The 19414-nt window shown below is 44.0% G+C and overlaps 1 protein-coding gene across 1 annotated transcript in view; it reads right to left on the bottom strand.

The window, feature by feature from the left end:
• Window positions 1–3442: 3442 nt before the first annotated feature.
• The window catches only part of LOC141983515 (uncharacterized), a 40077-nt gene continuing 24105 nt past the window's right edge, over window positions 3443–19414 (bottom strand). The window contains exon 3 of the mRNA XM_074946714.1: window positions 3443–3498. Within this exon, the coding sequence (XP_074802815.1) occupies window positions 3443–3498 (56 nt within the window). The remainder of the gene's footprint in view (window positions 3499–19414) is intronic.

The raw sequence follows: 19414 nt of genomic DNA on the forward strand, positions 1-19414 counted from the left end.
GAAAACTCATGGCGATCAGGGGAGGTCCCGGACAACTGGAAAAAGGCTAATGTAGTGCTCATCTTTAAAAAAGGGAAGAAGGAGGATCCTGGGAACTACAAGCTGGTCAGCCTTACCTAAGTCCCTGGAAAAATCATGAAGCAGGTCCTCAAGGAATCAATTTTGAAGCACTTAGAGGAGAGGAAAGTGATCAGGAACAGTCAGCATGGATTCACCAAGGGCAAGTCATGGCTGACTAACCTAATTGCCTTCTATGACGAGATAACTGGCTCTGTGGATGAGAAGAAAGCAGTGGACCTGTTATTCCTTGACTTTAGCAAAGCTTTTGATACGGTCTCCCAGTATTCTTGCCAGCAAGTTAAAGAAGTATGGGCTGGATGAATGGACTATAAAGTGGATAGAAAGCTGGCTAGATTGTCGGGCTCAACAGGTAGTGATCAATGGCTCCATGTCTAGCTAGAAGCTGGTATCAAGCGGACTGCCCCAAAGGTCGGTCCTGGGGCCGGTTTTGTTCAATATCTTCATTAATGATCTGGAGGATGGTGTGGATTGCACCCTCAGCAAGTTTGCAGATGACACTAAACTGGGAGGAGTGGTAGATATGCTGGAGGATAGGGGTAGGATACAGAGGGACCTAGAGAAATTAGAGGATTGGACCAAAAGAAATCTGATGGGGTTCAACAAGGACAAGTGCAGAGTCCTGCACTTAGGACGGAAGAATCCCATGCACTGCTACAGACTAGGGTCCGAATAGCTAGGCAGCAGTTCTGCAGAAAAGGACCTAGGGGTTAAAGTGGACGAGAAGCTGGATATGAGTCAACAGTGTGCCCTTGTTGCCAAGAAGGCTAATGGCATTTTGGGCTGTATAAGTAGGGGCATTACCAGCAGATCAAGGGACATGATCATTCCCCTCTAGGCCTTTGAGGTTTTTAAGGTCAGGCTTGACAAATCCCTGGCTGGGATGATTTAGTTGGGGACTGGTCCTGCTTTGAGCAGGGGATTGGACTAGATGACCTTCTGAGGTCCCTTCGAACCCTGATAGTCTATGATTCTATGATATTATGGGATGGAGATGGTTGGATGGTGAATGATGGGAAGTTGACCACTTGTTCACGGTCATCCTGTGTGACTCGTTTCTGCCCCACCATGCCTTGCTAGAACTTTCCAAAGGGGCACTGGACCGTAGAGGGTTGCACACTGGGATACCTACCCACCACACCATGCGTCAACACAAGGACTCCACCTGAGTACGTGCAGTGCAGATGCAGGGAGCCAAGTACACATGTGCACAAATGCTATATTAACTGCAGCGGCTTTATGCTGATGCAACTTGTGTCGAGAAAAGGCTGTAGTGTAAACATGGCCTTTCTTTGCGGTTAAATAACTGTAGGAGGCTCTCAAAGTCCCAAGACTTAGTTGTTATGAGGAGTGGCCAGAAAATAAGAATTCCATTTCACAAAAAATGTCAAGATTTTGGAATTTGTTTTTGTTCCACATCAGACCGAAACCAAGACCTTTCAACAATTTTCATGGAAAAAAAAGAGAAAAAAACCAAGCACCACAACAGAATAGCCAATAGCTAGGACACTTATTTGTGATGTAGGTAGACTCAGGGTCAATTCTCTGCTCTGGATGGCCCATATCCAAGGTAAGTGCCCTCACCATTGGACTAGAGAGTCAATCTCTCCTATTGGAGCTGTTCTACTTTGTATATATAATTAAATATTCATTGGGCTAAAGAGAGAGTCACTGACTCTATAGCCTAGTGTTTATAGCACTCAACTGGGATATAAAAGACAGGTTCAAATGGCTGCTTTCAATCAGGCAGATGAAATGGGTCATCTACGTCCCTGATGAGTGCTATAAACACTGGGCTATTGGCTATTGTAGGTGCTCATTCTTTCTCCAGAAATTGCATCCTGATGAAAATTTTGTCCAAACCAATACGTTTTCACAAAACGGTTTCACTTCAACAACTCGGCAAAGTTCCATCAAAAAATTCCGGACTAGCTGAGGTTTTCATTTCACCAAGATGGACCCAGCAATCAGTTAAACTGTACATATCAACATTGTCAGCACTAGTTCTCCACTTGTGAGGTAACTCCCTTCTCTTCATATTTATGTCTGCATCTGTAACTTTCACTCCATGCATCTGAAGAAGTGAGGTTTTTACCCACGAAAGCTTATGCTCAAATAAATCTGGTAGTCTTTAGGGTGCCACCGGACTCCTTGTTGTTTTTGTGGATACAGACTAACACAGCTACCCCCTGATACTTGTACATATCAGTCACTCTTTCAGATTCCAGCATGACCAGTGTTAAAGTGTTCCCACCAGACGACCAGCGAGTACTGCTCTCTGAGAAGCAATGTTACCTAGCTCGCTCGGCAGATCCAGAGACAAACAGCTTTGACTGTGGGAAATTCCTCCTATTCACTAGACTGAGAATGGGCAGGAAATCCAGAGCATCCGCCCCCCATGGTGAGACGCTCTGCAGATGTGTTGAGAATTTAGCCAACAGATCAAAATTATAATGACTTCCCCTCGTTGCAAAAACAAAGGCACAATTAAGGAATGGGAAACACCAAATGATTGCTACTGATGAAAGGATGAAAATTGGACTCATGTTTCCCAACTTTGAATATGGGAAAATGATGCTGATTTCCCTTCTCTGGGCTGAGAAATGAGGCTGCTGTCATTAGGCCTCTCATTCTTTCCATTGTTTCCCTGAAATCCTGCAAATTGTCTATTTTTGTCAGTTACTGGAACTATCCAAGGCTGAACAATTACACTCATGCTTCTCTAAGGAGTGGGGTGGTGGAGGGTTCCTGAGTTGTTTACTTAAGGCATGGCTAAGCCTTCATAGCTTTTCTGGGCTGGTAAGTTGTTAAACTTTATGGGAGTGATGTGCATAAACTGATGGATAGGGATGGTCCTCAGATAATAATTGGAGATGTAAACTGCCGAGGTCAGATTACATATTCTCAAGGGAAATCCCAAAGGAGGAGCCTTAGGAGAGTAAAAACTCTACAGAGTTCACACTCTGGGGTTTTCTCCAAATTCTTCTGTCTGCAGAGGAGTTAGGGGATCAGGGTTTACAACCCAACAAAGAAGCCATGTGTCTGGATCCAAATCCTGTGGATAAATGGAATCTACTAGAGATACAAGGACATACTCATAGAATCATAGAATATCCGGGTTGGAAGGGACCTCAGGAGGTCATCTAGTCCAACCCCCTGCTCAAAGCAGGACCAATCCTCAACTAAATCATCCCAGCCAGGACTTTGTCAAGCCTGACCTTAAAAACCTCTAAGGAAGGAGAATCCACCACCTCCCTAGGTAACGCATTCCAGTGCTTCACCACCCTCCTAGGGTATGTCTACACTACCCGCCAGATCAGTGGGCAGCGATCGATCCAGCGTGGGTCGATTTATCGCGTCTAGTCTAGATGCGATAAATAGATCCCCGAACGCTCTTCCGTTGACTCCGGTACTCCAGCGCTGTGAGAGGCACAGGAAGAGTTGACAGGGGAGTGGCAGCAGTCGACTCACAGTAGTGAAGACACCATGGTGAGTAGATCTAAGTACATCGACTTTAGCTACATTATTCACATAGCTAAAGTTGCATAACTTAGATTGATCCTTCCCCCCAGGGTAGACCAGGGCCTAGTGAAAATGTTTTTCCTAATATCCAATCTAAACCTCCCCCACTGCAACTTAAAGCCATTACTCCTTGTTCTGTCATCTGCTATCACTGAGAACAGTCTAGATCCATCCTCTTTGGAACCCCCTTTCAAGTAGTTGAAGGCTGCTATCAAATCCCGCCTCATTCTTCTCTTCTGCAGACTAAACAATCCCAGTTCCCTCAGCCTCTCCTCGTAAGTCATGTGCCTCAGCCCTCTAATAATTTTTGTTGCCCTCCACTGGACGCTCTCCAATTTTTCTGCATCCTTCTTGTAGTGTGGGGCCCAAAACTGGACACAGAACTCCAGATGAGTACTCATAGTGCTTCTTTGCTCCCACTCTGACCCCCACTCCAGCCCCCTGGGAATACAGCATGGACAACAGCCACTGAGATCCCCCAGGAATGGGGATGGAAATCAACAGCACAGACGGGCTCATTATAAAAGGTGCTACCTATTTTGGAACTACTGAATCAGGCTGATTTCATTTCCCCGAGGAAGCAGGCTGAAAATGCAACACACTTGCTGAAGACCACAACAAATACGGTGTCAAAATGGCCAGAAAAATGAGAACCAGAAATATGAAATCTAAAACACATTGGGTACGATCTTCAAAAGCACCAAAGTGACTTAAGTCCCATTGACTTTCAATACTTGTAAATCACTAAATCATGTTCTCTCTTGAAAACGCTGCCCATTGTGAATTTGTATTTCAGTGGATTTATTTATTTATTGGACTGGTAACTTTATGGATCTTAACATGCATATATCTTCAATACATATATAGTCAACTACATACATATCACACATGCACGAACGATATATTATATAGAGCAAAGGCTGATACTGCAGGAGACAGAATGAAATTTTTCTTCCAAATTCCAGCATTGCGCAATCAGCTAGGTGCATTATGAGGGTTTTGCCTTCCCCCAAATTTTCAGCTGTTGGCCTGTGCTAGAAGCAGGATAATGGAGTTGTTGCACCATGGCTCTGACTATGTATAATTCTCAGCACAGCAAATGTTTTAGAATCTGTATCCGTATTATTATAGGCGAGGCTGGTGGCACCATATTATTAAGGTTTCCTACGAACCCACTTACAGTTCCTTATAACTTTGACAGACTTTAGCCATTTGGGCTAAAATGTCCCATTCTGGGTGTCTGCCTCAGGCTGCTTTTTTTGAGACACTTTCAACCAAAATGTTTCAACTGTTTCTGAGAACGAGGCTAGGGAACCAATGCTGCTTTGCCCACGTCCAAGAATTCTGGTGACCTTTTCTTTTAGAAGCTCCAGCACTCCCATGATCTGGAGCAGGGACTTGAAATGTGGCAGGGGGGTGCTCCTTGCATCAGGCATGTACCTTCTGCCATCGCTGGGAAAATTTGCCCGTGCAATTTAGCCATGCAATAAGCTTTTGAAAAATTGCAATTTGCACAAACTTAGTAGATATTTGTGAGTGTGTCACAGCCTAATTAGCCAAAAATTCTGTCCATACTGAGCACGCACCAGTCTGGTGCTACAGGGGGGCTGAACAGGACTTTCCCCTGCAATTTCAGTTCCCACTGAAGAAACTGGACTTTGCTTGGACTGAATGCAGAGGGGACAAGAGCTGGTCTTGGCTGGGGCGGAGTGACAGGTGTATATTGGGACAAAGTGCTGGAGTGAGAAGAGGGAACCTGGGAGCTGGGGTGAGTCTGGGAATGGCTAGGGAATAAGACTGGGACTACGAGCCAGGAACAGAAATAATGTTGAGGGGATTGCCTGGGAGCAGAGTTCAGAGCACAGCCTGAGATCAGATGAGGAGTCAGAGGCTAGCTGGGTAAAGAGATTGGGAGTCGGAACCAGTGGGGTGGGCAGTAAGAGGTGGAGAGATGGGAGACCGACCTGGCAAGGAGCCAGGGTGCAGTGGGCGTGTCCTGTGTGGTCTTTTAACAATTGTAGGTGTAATTATTATAAATTTGTTTATTAAGTGCCTAGAAGCCCCTGTTATAAATGGGGACTTTGTTGTGTTAGGCGCTGTGCAGACATGAAATAAAAAGACAGCCTCTGCCCCCAAAGAGCTCAGATGCTTGGCTTATTTACAAGACTGATGAGGTGGGTGAAAAAAAAAGCAGAGAGGCTGAGGTTAACAGAGAAAAAAGCAAGTGGTCCATGGTGAGCAGCAATCACAGCTCATCCCCTGCCTAGCCATTTTCAGCTGGCAGGGTTCTGCAGGCACTGAGTCAGAAGTGCATCTTGAGGAGTAATTTAAAAGAAGGATAAGTCTTTGCGGCATTGATCACAGCAGTGCTGATTTAGCCAAAAGTATAGACAAAGCCCTGAGTGTTGGGCAATAAGGCCAGAGAATGCAGTCAGAAGGAAGAGGGTGGAAGGGTTAAGAAAGCAGTTAGGTGTGACAGACCATGTTGTGAAGAGTCCTAACGATGGCAAGGAAAAGCTCGTGTTCGATGCGGTGGAGGAGAAGGAGCACGTGTAAAGATTCAAAGAAGGGCGGGGGGGTCTGAGCAAGGAGCCAGAAAGATGAACTGAACAGAATTGTTGTGAATGAAGTCGAAGGGGCCAAGTAGCTGCATACTAGGTCAGAGGCTACGAGGTTATCACTAATGCTGGCTGGAAAGGGGGATTGCTATTCCATGGAAAATTCTGACCTTTTGAAATTTTTCACTACAAATCAGAACAAAAAATCCAAATTTGGAAATTTTCCATTGAATGGAAATTCAAAAAAAAAATCGATCTGCAAATGTCACAAATGTTTTGTTCTGGTAACACTGAATCCTTTCATTTTCATCAGGTAAAAACTTTTGCTTTGGTAACATCAAAATATAATGTAAAATATTATATACTTATACTTATATTATATATAAATAATTTAAATGTATATAATGTTAAACTCATATCTCAATAGAATATAAAAGTCAAAATGATATGAAAGACATCGAGAACGTTAAAATTAAATGTTTCAAATTTCTCAAAATGAAACGAGAAAGCTGAGAAGATTCATTTCAACACTTTCCCAGCAAAAATGTCACTGGAATTGACGTGTTCCATGAAAAGTTTCAGTTTCAACAGCATTTCATTTTCTGATCATAAACAATTGTGTTGAAAGTTTTTTCAACCAACTCTACTTACAGTAGAGAAGAGGTGAGAGGATGAGATTTGAACATGGCCTGCGTCTATAGCTTTAGGGAGAGAATTGTGTTGAAGGTGACACCCAGATTCTGGGTTTAAGTGGTTGGGAGAATGGTAGTGATGTTCACGGAGAAAGAGGAAAGGATTAGGAGATGCCATTGGGAGAAAGATCAAGACCTCAGATTGGCCATATTAAGCTAGAGATTGACAAGGAGATGTCATAAAGAGAGGCTGAGATGAGGGGTTGGATGGTGGGAGACAGGTCCAGAGTGGAGAGGAAGGTTTGTGAGTCATCAGTCTAAAGATGTCAGAGGAAGCTGTAAGAACGGATGGGAAAACCCAGATATAGGATCTGGCAGGAGGGAGGAGGAGCCCAGGGCAGAGTCCAGTAGGATCCTGTTATAGTGTGCATTCAGCACCAGTGCACCCCTTTGTGTCATCGATATGGTGTTGCAGGGACTCTTCCTCTCTGAACTCACTGCTTTTCTTTTCAAGCAGGACCTCTTCTTAGGGCAGCATGTGCCAAAATGGTGGCGCCTCTCACAGGGGACAGTGAATGCCTCATACACCCGGTCACAGATGCCCACCAGAAGTTGGAGGGGTGATGAGGAGGATCCACTGAAGGAACAAATGGACAGGTAGGAGGAGAACCAGGAGAGAATCACAAAAGCCAAGGGAGGATGAGATTTCCGGAAGAGAAATAGAGTGGTGAGAAAATGTCACCTACTCAGCATCTGAGTTGAAGAGTCATGATACATGCATTTTAATGTATAGTACATTTCTCTTTTGTTGTTTTTGTTGTAAAGAAAATGATCTTCCAGGAAGTCATTATATTGATTCCCTGCCACATTAACCCATCCTGATAACTAAAATCCTGCTAAGTGAAACCATGGACATAAAGGGCTTCATTTTCCACTCATGCTGGTGTCTCTCAGAGGGAAGTTTCTCCAGTTCAGGTAACTTGGCTTAAAAGAAACTTTCATTTTAACTGTCAGCATTATTAGTTCTTGCTCTGTTTAATCTGTGTTATTATCCTCCATCAAGTTCCTTAGTCTTTTTCTAGAGATCAAATCTGTCCCTTGAGTAGGTGTCAGAGTAAATATTCGTGCAGCTATGAAGGAAGAACATGTTCATTTTCTCTAGGTAGCGATACAATACTTGTGTTTGTTTTTCTGTCCCGTTGAGATCCTTTAAGCCATTTTGCTTATTAAAAAGGACTTCCATAGTGAATCCATTAGTTTTGCTGCATGTCATGTCTTAAGAAACCTGCAGAAAACAGATTTCAAATGGAGTGTTTCTGAACAATTTGCCTTTATTGTCTGCAACCATCTTACACCTAGTATTGTGATCCCACCTTTGGTCCTAAGCAGAACTGACTGGGAATTTTTGATGAAAGATTTTTACACTGAAAAATGTCAATTTGTCAAAACCAAAACTTTTTGTGGAAATGTATCCATTTCAATGAAATGCTTTCAGGTCCAGGATGGAATTTCTGGCCAGAAAAAGAGAGACAGTCCCACATAACCTGATGGTTAGGCTACTCCACTGGCAGCCAAAGCTTCAAATCCTTGTTCTCCCTGATTCGGACCTGGGACTTGAACTTTGGTCTCCCACATTCCAGATGAGCGTTCTAACCACTGGGGAGGGTCTTGATGTTGTGCTTCTTCCCATATTTTTTAAGTCTCCTTTTCCATTCCAATATAGGATCAGAGCAAAATTCAAAACCTCAAAAACTGTCACAAAACAGATTTTTTTTTTCTGGCCTTCCCTAATCACAGGTGTGGGACTGGGTAGGAGGGGCTTGATCCATTCCTACACCACTTACATGGAGTTGGGCTAGTTCAACACTTGGGAAGAACTTTCTAATTGTGCTTTGATACCAAGGTAGTAGGAAACTTAGCAGTAAGGCTGGCCGATCATTTTCTGATGGAACGTTTCTGTCAGAAAATGCTCTTTTGTTGAAGTTGGAACTTGTCAGTGTGACATTTTGTTTTAAAAAAAATAAACAGAAGTGGTTTGATAAGGTTGAAATGTTCCATTGGCACATTTTATAGGCATTGATATGTGGGTGTCTTTCCCCAGACGTAGTCCACCGAAGTTGCAGTGGGTCAGAACTGAACTGCCTCCCTGGAATTTGACTTTATTTAGAAAAGGAATACAAATGAAACAATGCGCAAACCAGCCCAAGGGTTCTCCCAAAGCTTGGCTGTTCTCAGAGTTCCTCCCCAAGGACTGCTTAGCTCACATGCTAGGTCCTCCCTAGATTTCCACTCCACTTCCCTAATATCCATAATGAGCCACATTGCAACAAGGAGCCAGAAAAACTCACTTATCATTCCCCACCCACAGGATCATCTCATGCTAAGCAGTTAAGACAAACACTGCCAGCCTATTACAAAGTATTTACCTCCATGTTCTGGCCAAATTTTAGGAATGGTTATGACATTCTGCCTAGGAAAATTTCAGTTAGCTGTTGCCTTGTCCTTCACTTCCTGTCCTGAACTGCTGTGTTGTGTTATAGTTGTTAATATCTATTTCACTATATGTACCCATTGTCAGGAATCAGCGCCTGCAGGAGAACTAGTCTCCAGGCAACCTCATCAGTACAGCTGGTCTGCAGCAGGCTGCCTGATAGGCCACTCCACCTGATTTACTGCAGAGGCCAGCAGGCTGGCTCTAGCTTGCTGGCTGGTTACTCAATACTCATTGGCCTGCTCTTGTGTTACCTTGTTTCTGCCTGGCACCCAAACTTGGTCCTGTCCATGCCTTGACCCTCTCCTTACCTGCTACCCTGCTTGCTCCAGTTCCTCCCTCCAGCTTGACCCTTGGCTCCGTCTTCTGCCTACTGATTCCGGTTCTGATCCTAGTCCTTGGGTTTGGTGCTTGGTTTCTGACACCTGCTCTGACCACTAAGCTTCACCTCTCTCCTCCCGGTCTAGACCAAAAAGTGACATCAGCTCTGTCCATGCTGCTCTACTCAGCACCTGACTGTGGTCCATAATAGTTTCTCTGCCTCCTTCCATACAGGGACCGCAAGGCTTCAGAGGATGACTGAGCATTACATATGCATTCCTTGTGCTCTCCCCTTGCCTGTGCTCACTCACCATCTAGCCCCCCGTCTGTTTAACAGGGCTCTTGACTGGGTGCAGTGCCATCAGCCAGGCCTGCTGGGCAATCGGTCGGGAGTATTTGGGTGTGAAGGCTCAAACTGCAAGCAGAGAACATCTGATTGGACATCCACCCAGAGCATGGGCACTCTCTCTCGCAAACACATGTGCGCACACAAATACCCTGTCCTGGGAAACGTGTATGACACAGTTTCAAAGCGGTGTTTTTATTTTGTTATCCCAGCAGTCAGCAAAATAGGAATTATGCATTGATCAAAATTATTGTGCAATTAAGCAGCTATGGCAAGTGGCTAATACTGCAGCTAATGCAATTACAGTGTAATATCACTTCGACGGGGCTGCTGGGTGATTAGGCAGGGGACCAGAATAAAAGGGTAACTGTCCTTTCTGTGCTTGCGAAATAGTTTCCTAGACTACTGCTGGGGGAAGAAAACAAGATTTGGTTTGGAAATGCTGCTAACAGCCCAAACAACTGTTCTTTAAAGTAACTCTTCCAAGGGTGACCAGCTGGCTCGAGGGACCGGTAATGTGAGACAGAGCCTGCCATTCGTTCACATCCAGTACTCATTAAGTAGGGATTGAAAGAAGCTAGCAGCTGAAACTGTTTCGAGGCCTATGAGAAATGACTAGGTGTGTGTCAAGCCAGTTCCTAGTGAGCAGCTAGCCACATTCTGATTGGCACTAATGAGGCCCTTTGTTGACAGCCTCAACAAAGAAGCCAAAGCTTGAACTGTTATGTGTCTAGAGCCCCAACAAGTGCAAATTGACATAGCTCCATTGGAGTCAAAAGAGATCTGTGCTTTCAGACTAGAGTGGTCTTTATTTTAAGCTAAGGAAAACCACAAAAAAAGAACAAAAGTAAACTCTCCATGGGAGAGCACAGGTTGTGTGAGTCTTCTATGACAGACTCAGTATTGCCAACCCCAAAGGTGCAAAAACAATGAGACTGGACTTAAACCAGGGCATTTTTTAAAATAATAAATATGGGTGCTTTTAATTGGCCTTCTGATTTGAGCTTTTAGGGTGCACGTGGGTTCTGTTTTCAAGCTTTTCTCTGCAATAGGGAGGGCTAGTAACATCATTTTTAAAAAATGAAAGCTGAGATCCTCATGGAATCCAATTAAACCAGTTAAAATGGTGAATCATAGAATATCTGGGTTGGAAGGGATCTCAGGAGGTCATCTAGCCCAACCGCCTGCTCAAAGCAGGACCAATCCCCAACTAAATCATCCCAGCCAGGGCTTTGTCAAGCCAGGCCTTAAAAACCTCAAAGGAAGGAGATTCTACCACCTCCCTAGGTAACGCATTCCAGTGCTTCACCACCCTCCTAGTGAAAAAGTTTTTCCTAATATCCAAAGAGTGGGCAGCAACCTGCAGTGCCAGTAATGCCAAAATCAAAATGGCTGCTGAGCTCTGTACAAAGGGACAGTTATAGGGAACTGTAGTGATGCAACACAGGACACCAAAAGTATCAGTCTATCCTACACTACCTGACGAAGTGACCCACATACCCTCCAGGGTCTGGTTCCATTTAGTGGCACCAAGGCCACTGAGAGAGAGAGAGAGATTGAGTCTGCTCTACAGCGTTAGCTATCAGCCTGTGGTTTTAGCTCATGTGGTAGAGGCTCATGCACTAAGCTGCAGAGGTCCCAGGTTCAATCCCGCCCGCCGATTACCAGGGTCTGTCAGCATTACAAAAGCACAGGCAGAAATTCTCTTGTACCCTTGGAAATGGTCCCTTCCTGTCATGGATACAAAGCTTATGCGGTAGTGAGGCTTAAGGCAGTTAGTGGGGCAGCTTTGGAGCTGCTCTGTAATAATTTCTGAATACTGTATGTTGACCTGAATATTAGGATGTTTATTGTATGAATATACTGGTTTAATTTAATAGGGGATTGTAAGGAAAAACAACAAGGAAGGAAAAAAAGAGAGGCTCAAGATAAGCCACTTCTCCACAAACCCTTGAGAGTTGTTAAGAGACAATGCTAGGACAGAAGAAGGCCTGGGAACCAGAAGATCTACAGGACTATAGCTGTTTAAAAAAGAAACACTCTCTCCAGAAGGGGGAGATGTTTGGGAAACCAAACTTAGAGACAGAAGAAAATAGACTTGTGTAGGTAACCAGCAAAGGATGGTGAGATTTTAGATAAGATAGATATGTGTGCAGACTTGTTTTAAAATCCTTTTAAATGGACCGAATGGCTAGGCAGCAGTTCTGCAGAAAAGGACCTAGGGGTTACAGTGGACGAGAAGTTGGATATGAGTCAACAGTGTGCCGTTGTTGCCAAGAAGGCCAATGGCATTTTGGGATGTATAAGTAGGGGCATTGCCAACAGATCGAGGGACGTGATTGTTTCCCTCTATTCGACCTTGGTGAGGCCTCATCTGGAGTACAGTGTCTAGTTTTGGGCCCCACAGTACAAGAAGGATGTGGAAAAATTGGAAAACGTCCAGCGGAGGGCAACAAAAATGATTAGGGGACTGGAACACATGACTTACGAGGAGAGGCTGAGGGAACTGGGATTGTTTAGTCTGCAGAAGAGAAGAATGAGGGGGGATTTGATAGCTGCTTTCAACTACCTGAAAGGGGATTCCAAAGAGGATGGATCTAGACTGTTCTCAGTGGTATCAGATGACAGAACGAGGAGTAATAGTCTCAAGTTGCAGTGGGGGAGATTCAGGTTGGATATTAGGAAAAACTTTTTCAGTAGGAGGGTGGTGAAACACTGGAATGCGTTACCTAGGGACGTGGTGGAATCTCCTTCCTTAGAAGTTTTTAAGGTCAGGCTTGACAAAGCCCTGGCGGGGATAATTTAGTTGGGGATTGGTCCTGCTTTGAGCAGGGGGTTGGACTAGATGACCTCCTGAGGTCCCTTCCAACCCTGATATTCTATGGTTCTATGAAGCTCAAGTTCTGTCTTCCTGCCCGGAAAGTGGGTGCTTTCTGGCTCAGCCCCTGGGGTGGGGGTCACCCAGCCTGTAGGTCAGACTTAATGCCTTCTGGCCCAGACTTTGCATGTGAGGGCTCACTCCTTGGTTTCTGCCTTCGGCCCAGTGAGTCTCATGCCAGCTTTGCAGGTAAGCTAGCTCCCTTTACTGGTTGGAGCTATTTCAACAGGAGCAGGAGAAGCACAGGGGGAAAATGTGTAAGTATAAACAAGAAATATCCAATATGGAAACATTTTTAATTGAACCATCAGCTTCAGAACAAAACTCACAGAGCAATGATACCGAACTTCCCTCAATAAGTTCAACCACCATAATGGCTGAAGAACATCAAGGAGGTGATGTGAGGAAGAAGCATAAAGCTGCTATTAACTTTGCAAAATTTAGGCAATACGAAAACAGCTATTTGAATTTCAGTTTTATTTGTTCTGGAAGTGGAAATATACCTCAACCACAATGTGTAATTTGTTCACAAGTACTGTCCAACAAATGTTTGAAACCCTCCAAATTACAGAAGCATTTAATGACAAAACATCTATAAGGATAAGCTTGGTTCATTTTTTGAGCGAGAGGCCAAGAACTGCTTGATACTAAAGCAGTAATGAAATCCACAACTACTGCAGAGAAAAAGCTTTTAAGGTCATCCTACATAGCGGTGCAGAAAATGGCTAAAACAAAAGAATCACATACGATTGCTGAGATTTTGATAATGCCATGTACTATTGAAATAACAAAGGAAGTGTTTGGAGAGGAGAAGGTCAAGGTACTGACCAAAATACCAACATCAAATGACACTGTCAAACGATGGATCGTTTCTATGCCTGAAGACATAGTTTCTCAGTGTTTTGATCAGCTGCGTGACAATGATTTTGCCATACAACTAGATGAATCCACAGACATTTCAAAAATGTCCCATTTACTTGCCTATGTTTGGGATATATGGAATAAGGAAATAAAGGAAGACTTTTTGTCTTGCAAAGAGCTCAAGACAACAACAAAGTCTGATGACATTTTCAAACGATGAGATGATTTTATGATTTCAGCAGAAATCAGCTGGACTAATTGCACCGGGGTCTGCGCTGATGGACCCGCAGCAACGAGCAGAAAGCATGCTGGTGTTGTGCAAAAAATAAAAGCGGTTGCACCTCGCACTATTTGGACACACCGCTTTTTACACCAAAAAGCGCTTGCTGCAAAAGATATTGAACCAGGTCCTCACAGTGTTCTGAATACAGAGGTAACACTTGTTAATTTTATTAAACCCAGAGCAGCAAACTCCCGGTGTTTTGCTGCACTCTGTGAGGAGTTGGGTACAGAGGACCATTCCTTGCTCATGCATACAGAGGTGAGATGGCTAACTTGAGGCAGAATGCTTGCCCCTATATTTAATCTCAAGGAAGAGTTACGTACTTTCTTAGTTGATATAGAAACTGAATTTGCCAAATTGCTGAAAGATGACATATGGCTGGCAAAACTGGATTCCCATGCAGACATATTCAGTGAAATGAAGAAGATTAATAAAACTATGCAGGGTGGGAACACTAATGTTACTGCCCAGTGTGAAAGAATTGAGGCATTCAAAAGAAAACTACAACTCTGGAAAGTTCGTGTCTACTCTGGAAAGTTCGGGACACTATTGCTGTGTTTGAGTTCTTACATTCTGGAATGAAACATTATTAATTAATAGCATAATTAACCTCAGCTAGCAGCGCATCTGTCTGGTCTGCTGAACAAATGTAATGCTTATTTTCCTGAACTCACAACAGAACAAGCTGCTACACCCATGTGGACCACAAACCCCTTCAGTGAGAACATTGAGGCTAAACTTCCATCAGATGTTCCATTAAAATTGTTAGCAGAGCTCATTGACATTTCGTCAGACAGCTCCCTCAGAACCAGGCTCACAGAAATGCCGCTGGAGACATTTTGGTGCGAGTGTTCCGATGAATACATCACTGCTTCTTCTGCAGCGCTGAAAGGTTCGATCCCCTTTAGGACCACCTACTTCTGGGAAACTGGATTTTCAGCCATGACATGAATGAAAACAAAGTACCGAACCAGGATGAACATTGACCATGGCATGCGCGTGTGCTTGTCAGACACCCCCATGTCTTGACAGAATTTTTGATCCGCACCAACAACAAGTTTCGCGCTGAGTAAAAATAATATTCAGTTTATTTTTCTGCCTATATTGTCCTTTTTAGTATAGGTTATGTGTGTGTGTGTGTAAGTGTGTAACGCTCCCTTTAATACAGCTTTTAATCTACGGGATATGCAGAAAATCCACTGTTGTGGCACAGGTGGGCCTTGGAATTTTTGTAGCATTGTCGGGGGGCCTGAGAAAGAAAAAGGTCGAGAAACCCTGCTGTAGATCGTACCTGGACTTCAGGGGCAAGAGAGCACACATGCACAAAAAGTTGTTTCCATGAAAGAAGAGACGAGATCTTTTTTGACAGCTCTTCTCACCTCATTATTTCTCCGCACAGTAATTAAAGCTGTCAGATTTCTGATGGAAAGGGGCAGAAGAAGCCTCTCTTCATAGGGTTTGTTTTTTAACTTTTTTTTTTCAAAATGCCAAACAAAAAACAAAAAAAAGCACTTCCCCTCTCCCCGCCCCACCCCCGCCCCCCCATCTGTGCAGGTGTGCAAAACATAGAGATTTCTCAGGTTTAATCTGAAGTCTGAGGAACAATGTTGAGTTTATAATGGGCTAGATCTGGGCTGTCTCTAAGGGGAGGTGGGGCCCAGGACATAGGCGCCAAATTTCTAATCTGCTGGTGGGTAATCCCCACTGACTCCGCCCAGGCCCTGCCCCCACTCCGCCCCTTCCCCCAAAGCCCCACCCCCACCCTGCTTCTTCCCGCCCCCTCACCCCGCTCTCCCACCCGCCTCCCGCCTCACCTCCCCACCCACGGGGCTGCCCAAAGCGCGGGGCCCAGTGCGGTCTCCCTGATTCACCGTACCCAAGGGACGGCTCTGGGCTAGATAGTGCTTTAGCGTCTGGTTCCCTGTAAGAGCTGGTGTGCAGCTCCAGAGGGGACTCTGGAGAAGGCATCAGACCTTGAGAAGTTATAAGGCCATCCCAGGTCACTCTGTGCGCATCTGCACAAATGACCAGTCCACGATATGGCATAATACTTGGGAACGTTTAACAAAGGGGAAATATCTCTCTGGAAATAGCAACATTTTGCCAAGTTTGCGAACTCCTGGGGCTGGCAGTACTGCTGTTGCTAGTTTAAATAGATCTATGCTCGCTTGGAGCCTTGTCTTTAAAGAATCCTTCTGGATATGCAGGATAAGACCACATGTCACATCTAGGAGCTGCGCATCTAGAATTCTGTGTTGCCACTGTATTAAGCTGTCGGCACATCTTTCATTGTTGGCCTAGTTATTCCCCTCCCATCACTCTCAAGGTAGACATGACAAATCATATTTTCTGGCCACGAATAGGAATCAGTACACAGCGCAGTGGCTATCTTTACTGATTTGATTAAGGGCTTTGAGCTGGGAAATTACCAATTAATGCTATCTAAATTAGCCTGCGTGGGACTGGATAGAGCAGCAGGAGGATAAATTCTCTGGTAAAGCAAGTGATTGGACACAAATAGTTTTGTTTAATGGTGTTAAATCCAAAGAAAAAATATTCAATTTGGTGAGCTCCTGCAGGTCAGCCTTCAGCATATAGCTTCCCATTATTCATTAGCGACTTTGCTCCAACACTGCAGTCCTTTAGATACAACTGCAGCAGAGCCTTAAAAGAATCTCATCCAAAGGAGACAGACATTTGCAGAGGGGGATTTTGTGCAATGAAAACCCTGGCGTCATTGAGGTCAGCTAAGCTTTTGTGTATGGTGTTTTCAACAAGAGCAAGGAGGCAGTTATATTCCTTCTTTGCTCAAACTGGGGACTCATGCATTCTCAGAGCAATATGAATACGTTTAAGGCTTGTCTACATGGAGACACTCAGGCAAATTAATCCGAATTAATTAACGGTATGAATTTAAAATGGTTTAGTTAAACTGAATTAAACCCCAGTGTGGACACCTAATTCAGAATTAAAGTGGCCTTAATTCACTTTAGTTGAATTCACTTTAATTCTGAATGAGCGTGTTCACACAGTAATTTAATGCAGTTTAACTAATCCATTTTAAATTCACACATTTAGTTTTTTTGGATTAATTTTCCTGAGTGTCCCCATGAAGACAAACCTTAACTCTCTAACAATGACTGACTTCAGTCCATGTTTGTGTCTTTTTTCCATTTCATTTCTAGTGAGAAGTTTTGTTCTTAAGGCACAGGACTGAATCCAAGTGACCTGGGTTCTATTTCTGGCTTTGTTGCACGCATCTCGTTTGGTCTTGGTGAAGTCCCTTAATCTCTCTGGCTGGGATTTTGAAGGGGCCTAAACGAGTTAGGCACAAACAACTCCTGTCTCAGCCTCTGTGCTTCAGCTTTCCCATCTGTAAAATGGGGACAATAATATTGAGTTGTGTTCCATTACAGGAATGATATGAAGCTTAATTAATATAATTTTCCTCTATGGGGATTCCTGAATGCAAGTAGCTGATACTGGCCACTGTCAGAGATAGGATACTTGTCTAGATGGACGACTGTTCAGACCCATTATGATACTCCTATATTCAATAAGTTAAGGCCTTCAGCTGAATGACATCATATACAAATGTTAAACGAATTTTTCCAGGTATACGTGTCAAATATGTTACAGCTGGGTAAACTAATCTAGAACGTTAAACTCAAGAATCAGATTATTCATGCAATACCTCTCATTTGGGGCTTGATCCAGTGCCTATTGACGTCAATGGAAGAGCTCCTGTTGACATGAGCAGGGACTGGATCAACGCCATAACAACTGTGTTACCATCACAAATGATTCAGCACCTTAACGTCTCTAAATTCGTTACTTAACGTTAAATATCAAGCGAAATGAGTATCCAGATGTGTGTCTAAGGTTTTTTTTTCCTGGCTAGCCCATGCTGGCGGAAGGATAATGTATGCTTACAGCTTCCTTTCCTGTATGGCGTGAAGAATCACTTTTGTACAGGGAAAAAGGCTCAAAGACGATTGTTGTAACTAAGCTCCTATGTTCCCCCATGGTTTATGGTAATATGTCGGCAGCATAAAGCTGGCTGTCAAATGATGTTACATTTTGTTCTCTAAAGTATTTCAACCCCTCACTGCAGGCCAGAATGTGCCCTGCATGTTCACACTGAGTAGCACCTTACTCTGGGAGGGACTCCCTTGCAATCACAGGGACCCCTGATGGAGGAGGATACTGCTCAACACACAGATGGCAGAATCTAGCTGTATGTAAAGGCCTGATTGTAAACCCATTCCAACAATTGATAAGCAGTTACTCCCACAAGGAGTCCTTTTTTTACTTCAGTGGAACTATTCAGGTTAGTAACAACTCACCCATAGGCTTATGATTTGACTCTTTGCTAATAGCACTGATATCACTTGATGAGATGCTATTGGCATCCTTCACCCCCCAGGAGACGTAATGCTTTTACAAATGGGACAACTCTTCACAGGCCTGAGGCCACATCTGGAGCACCAGGACTCTGAGGTGGGTGGTTTAAATTGAGAGTTTCTAGTCATCCTCTTCAGCACCTTCCATGTAACTGGCCCAAGTTACTTGAGGGTTTGATGCACTCTTAGCTGCCCAGGACAGCTGATTTCCAGTGTCACAATGGAACTGTCCAAAGTAAGACTTTTGGGCGCAGCAGACAGATCTTACATAGTGACCAGCCCACAGCTATGGAACTTGCTTCCGGAAGAGATCAGAATGATCAAGAACCTTAGTGGTCTCTGTTATACACAAAGTAAAAGCCAGCTCGTGCCCCCAAAGGCTTACAGTGTAATACCAATAAAACATCCAAGTGTTAGATATATGGAGTATATCATCACTAACCAGATATTTTTCCTGAGTACATTTTTTTGAAAGCATTCTTCTTTTGGGGTAGATCCTCAGCTGGTGGAAGTTACCAGCTAAGGATCTGGTCCGAAAATATGTAAGTCAATATGGGGCTTCTGCATGAGAAGGAGCAGCAAGAGCCAAGTCATAGTATGGCCATCTACTGAGTAAGCTTTCCCACATGGGCTTGCTATCATCAATGGGAAGTCCTTGGAATCAATAGGAGACTGAGCCCTGGTCTACATTAAAAATTTAGACCAACCTAGATTTGTCACACACAGTGACATAGTTAAGCCGACCTAACCCCTGGTGTGGACATGGCTAGGTTGATGGAAGATTACCTACATTGATGGAAATAACTCTTCTATCAGGGTAGGATGACTCTACATTATGGTGCTAGAGATGCCACTGAAGCACCTGTATTGTAGACTTGTCCGTAGTTGCTCAGCACCCTTAGGAGCTGTTCCATGGGACCTGGCTTGTATAAGAATTGAGTACAGATCTGAAGGTTTGTCCCATTAACTTTAGTGCTTGCTACCATTAATATAAACCTGAAAGATGCAATATCAAATCCCAGCCATCATCCTTCTGACCTT

The sequence above is a fragment of the Natator depressus genome, chromosome 2 (assembly GCF_965152275.1).
Source record: "Natator depressus isolate rNatDep1 chromosome 2, rNatDep2.hap1, whole genome shotgun sequence".
NCBI lineage: Eukaryota > Metazoa > Chordata > Testudines > Cheloniidae > Natator > Natator depressus.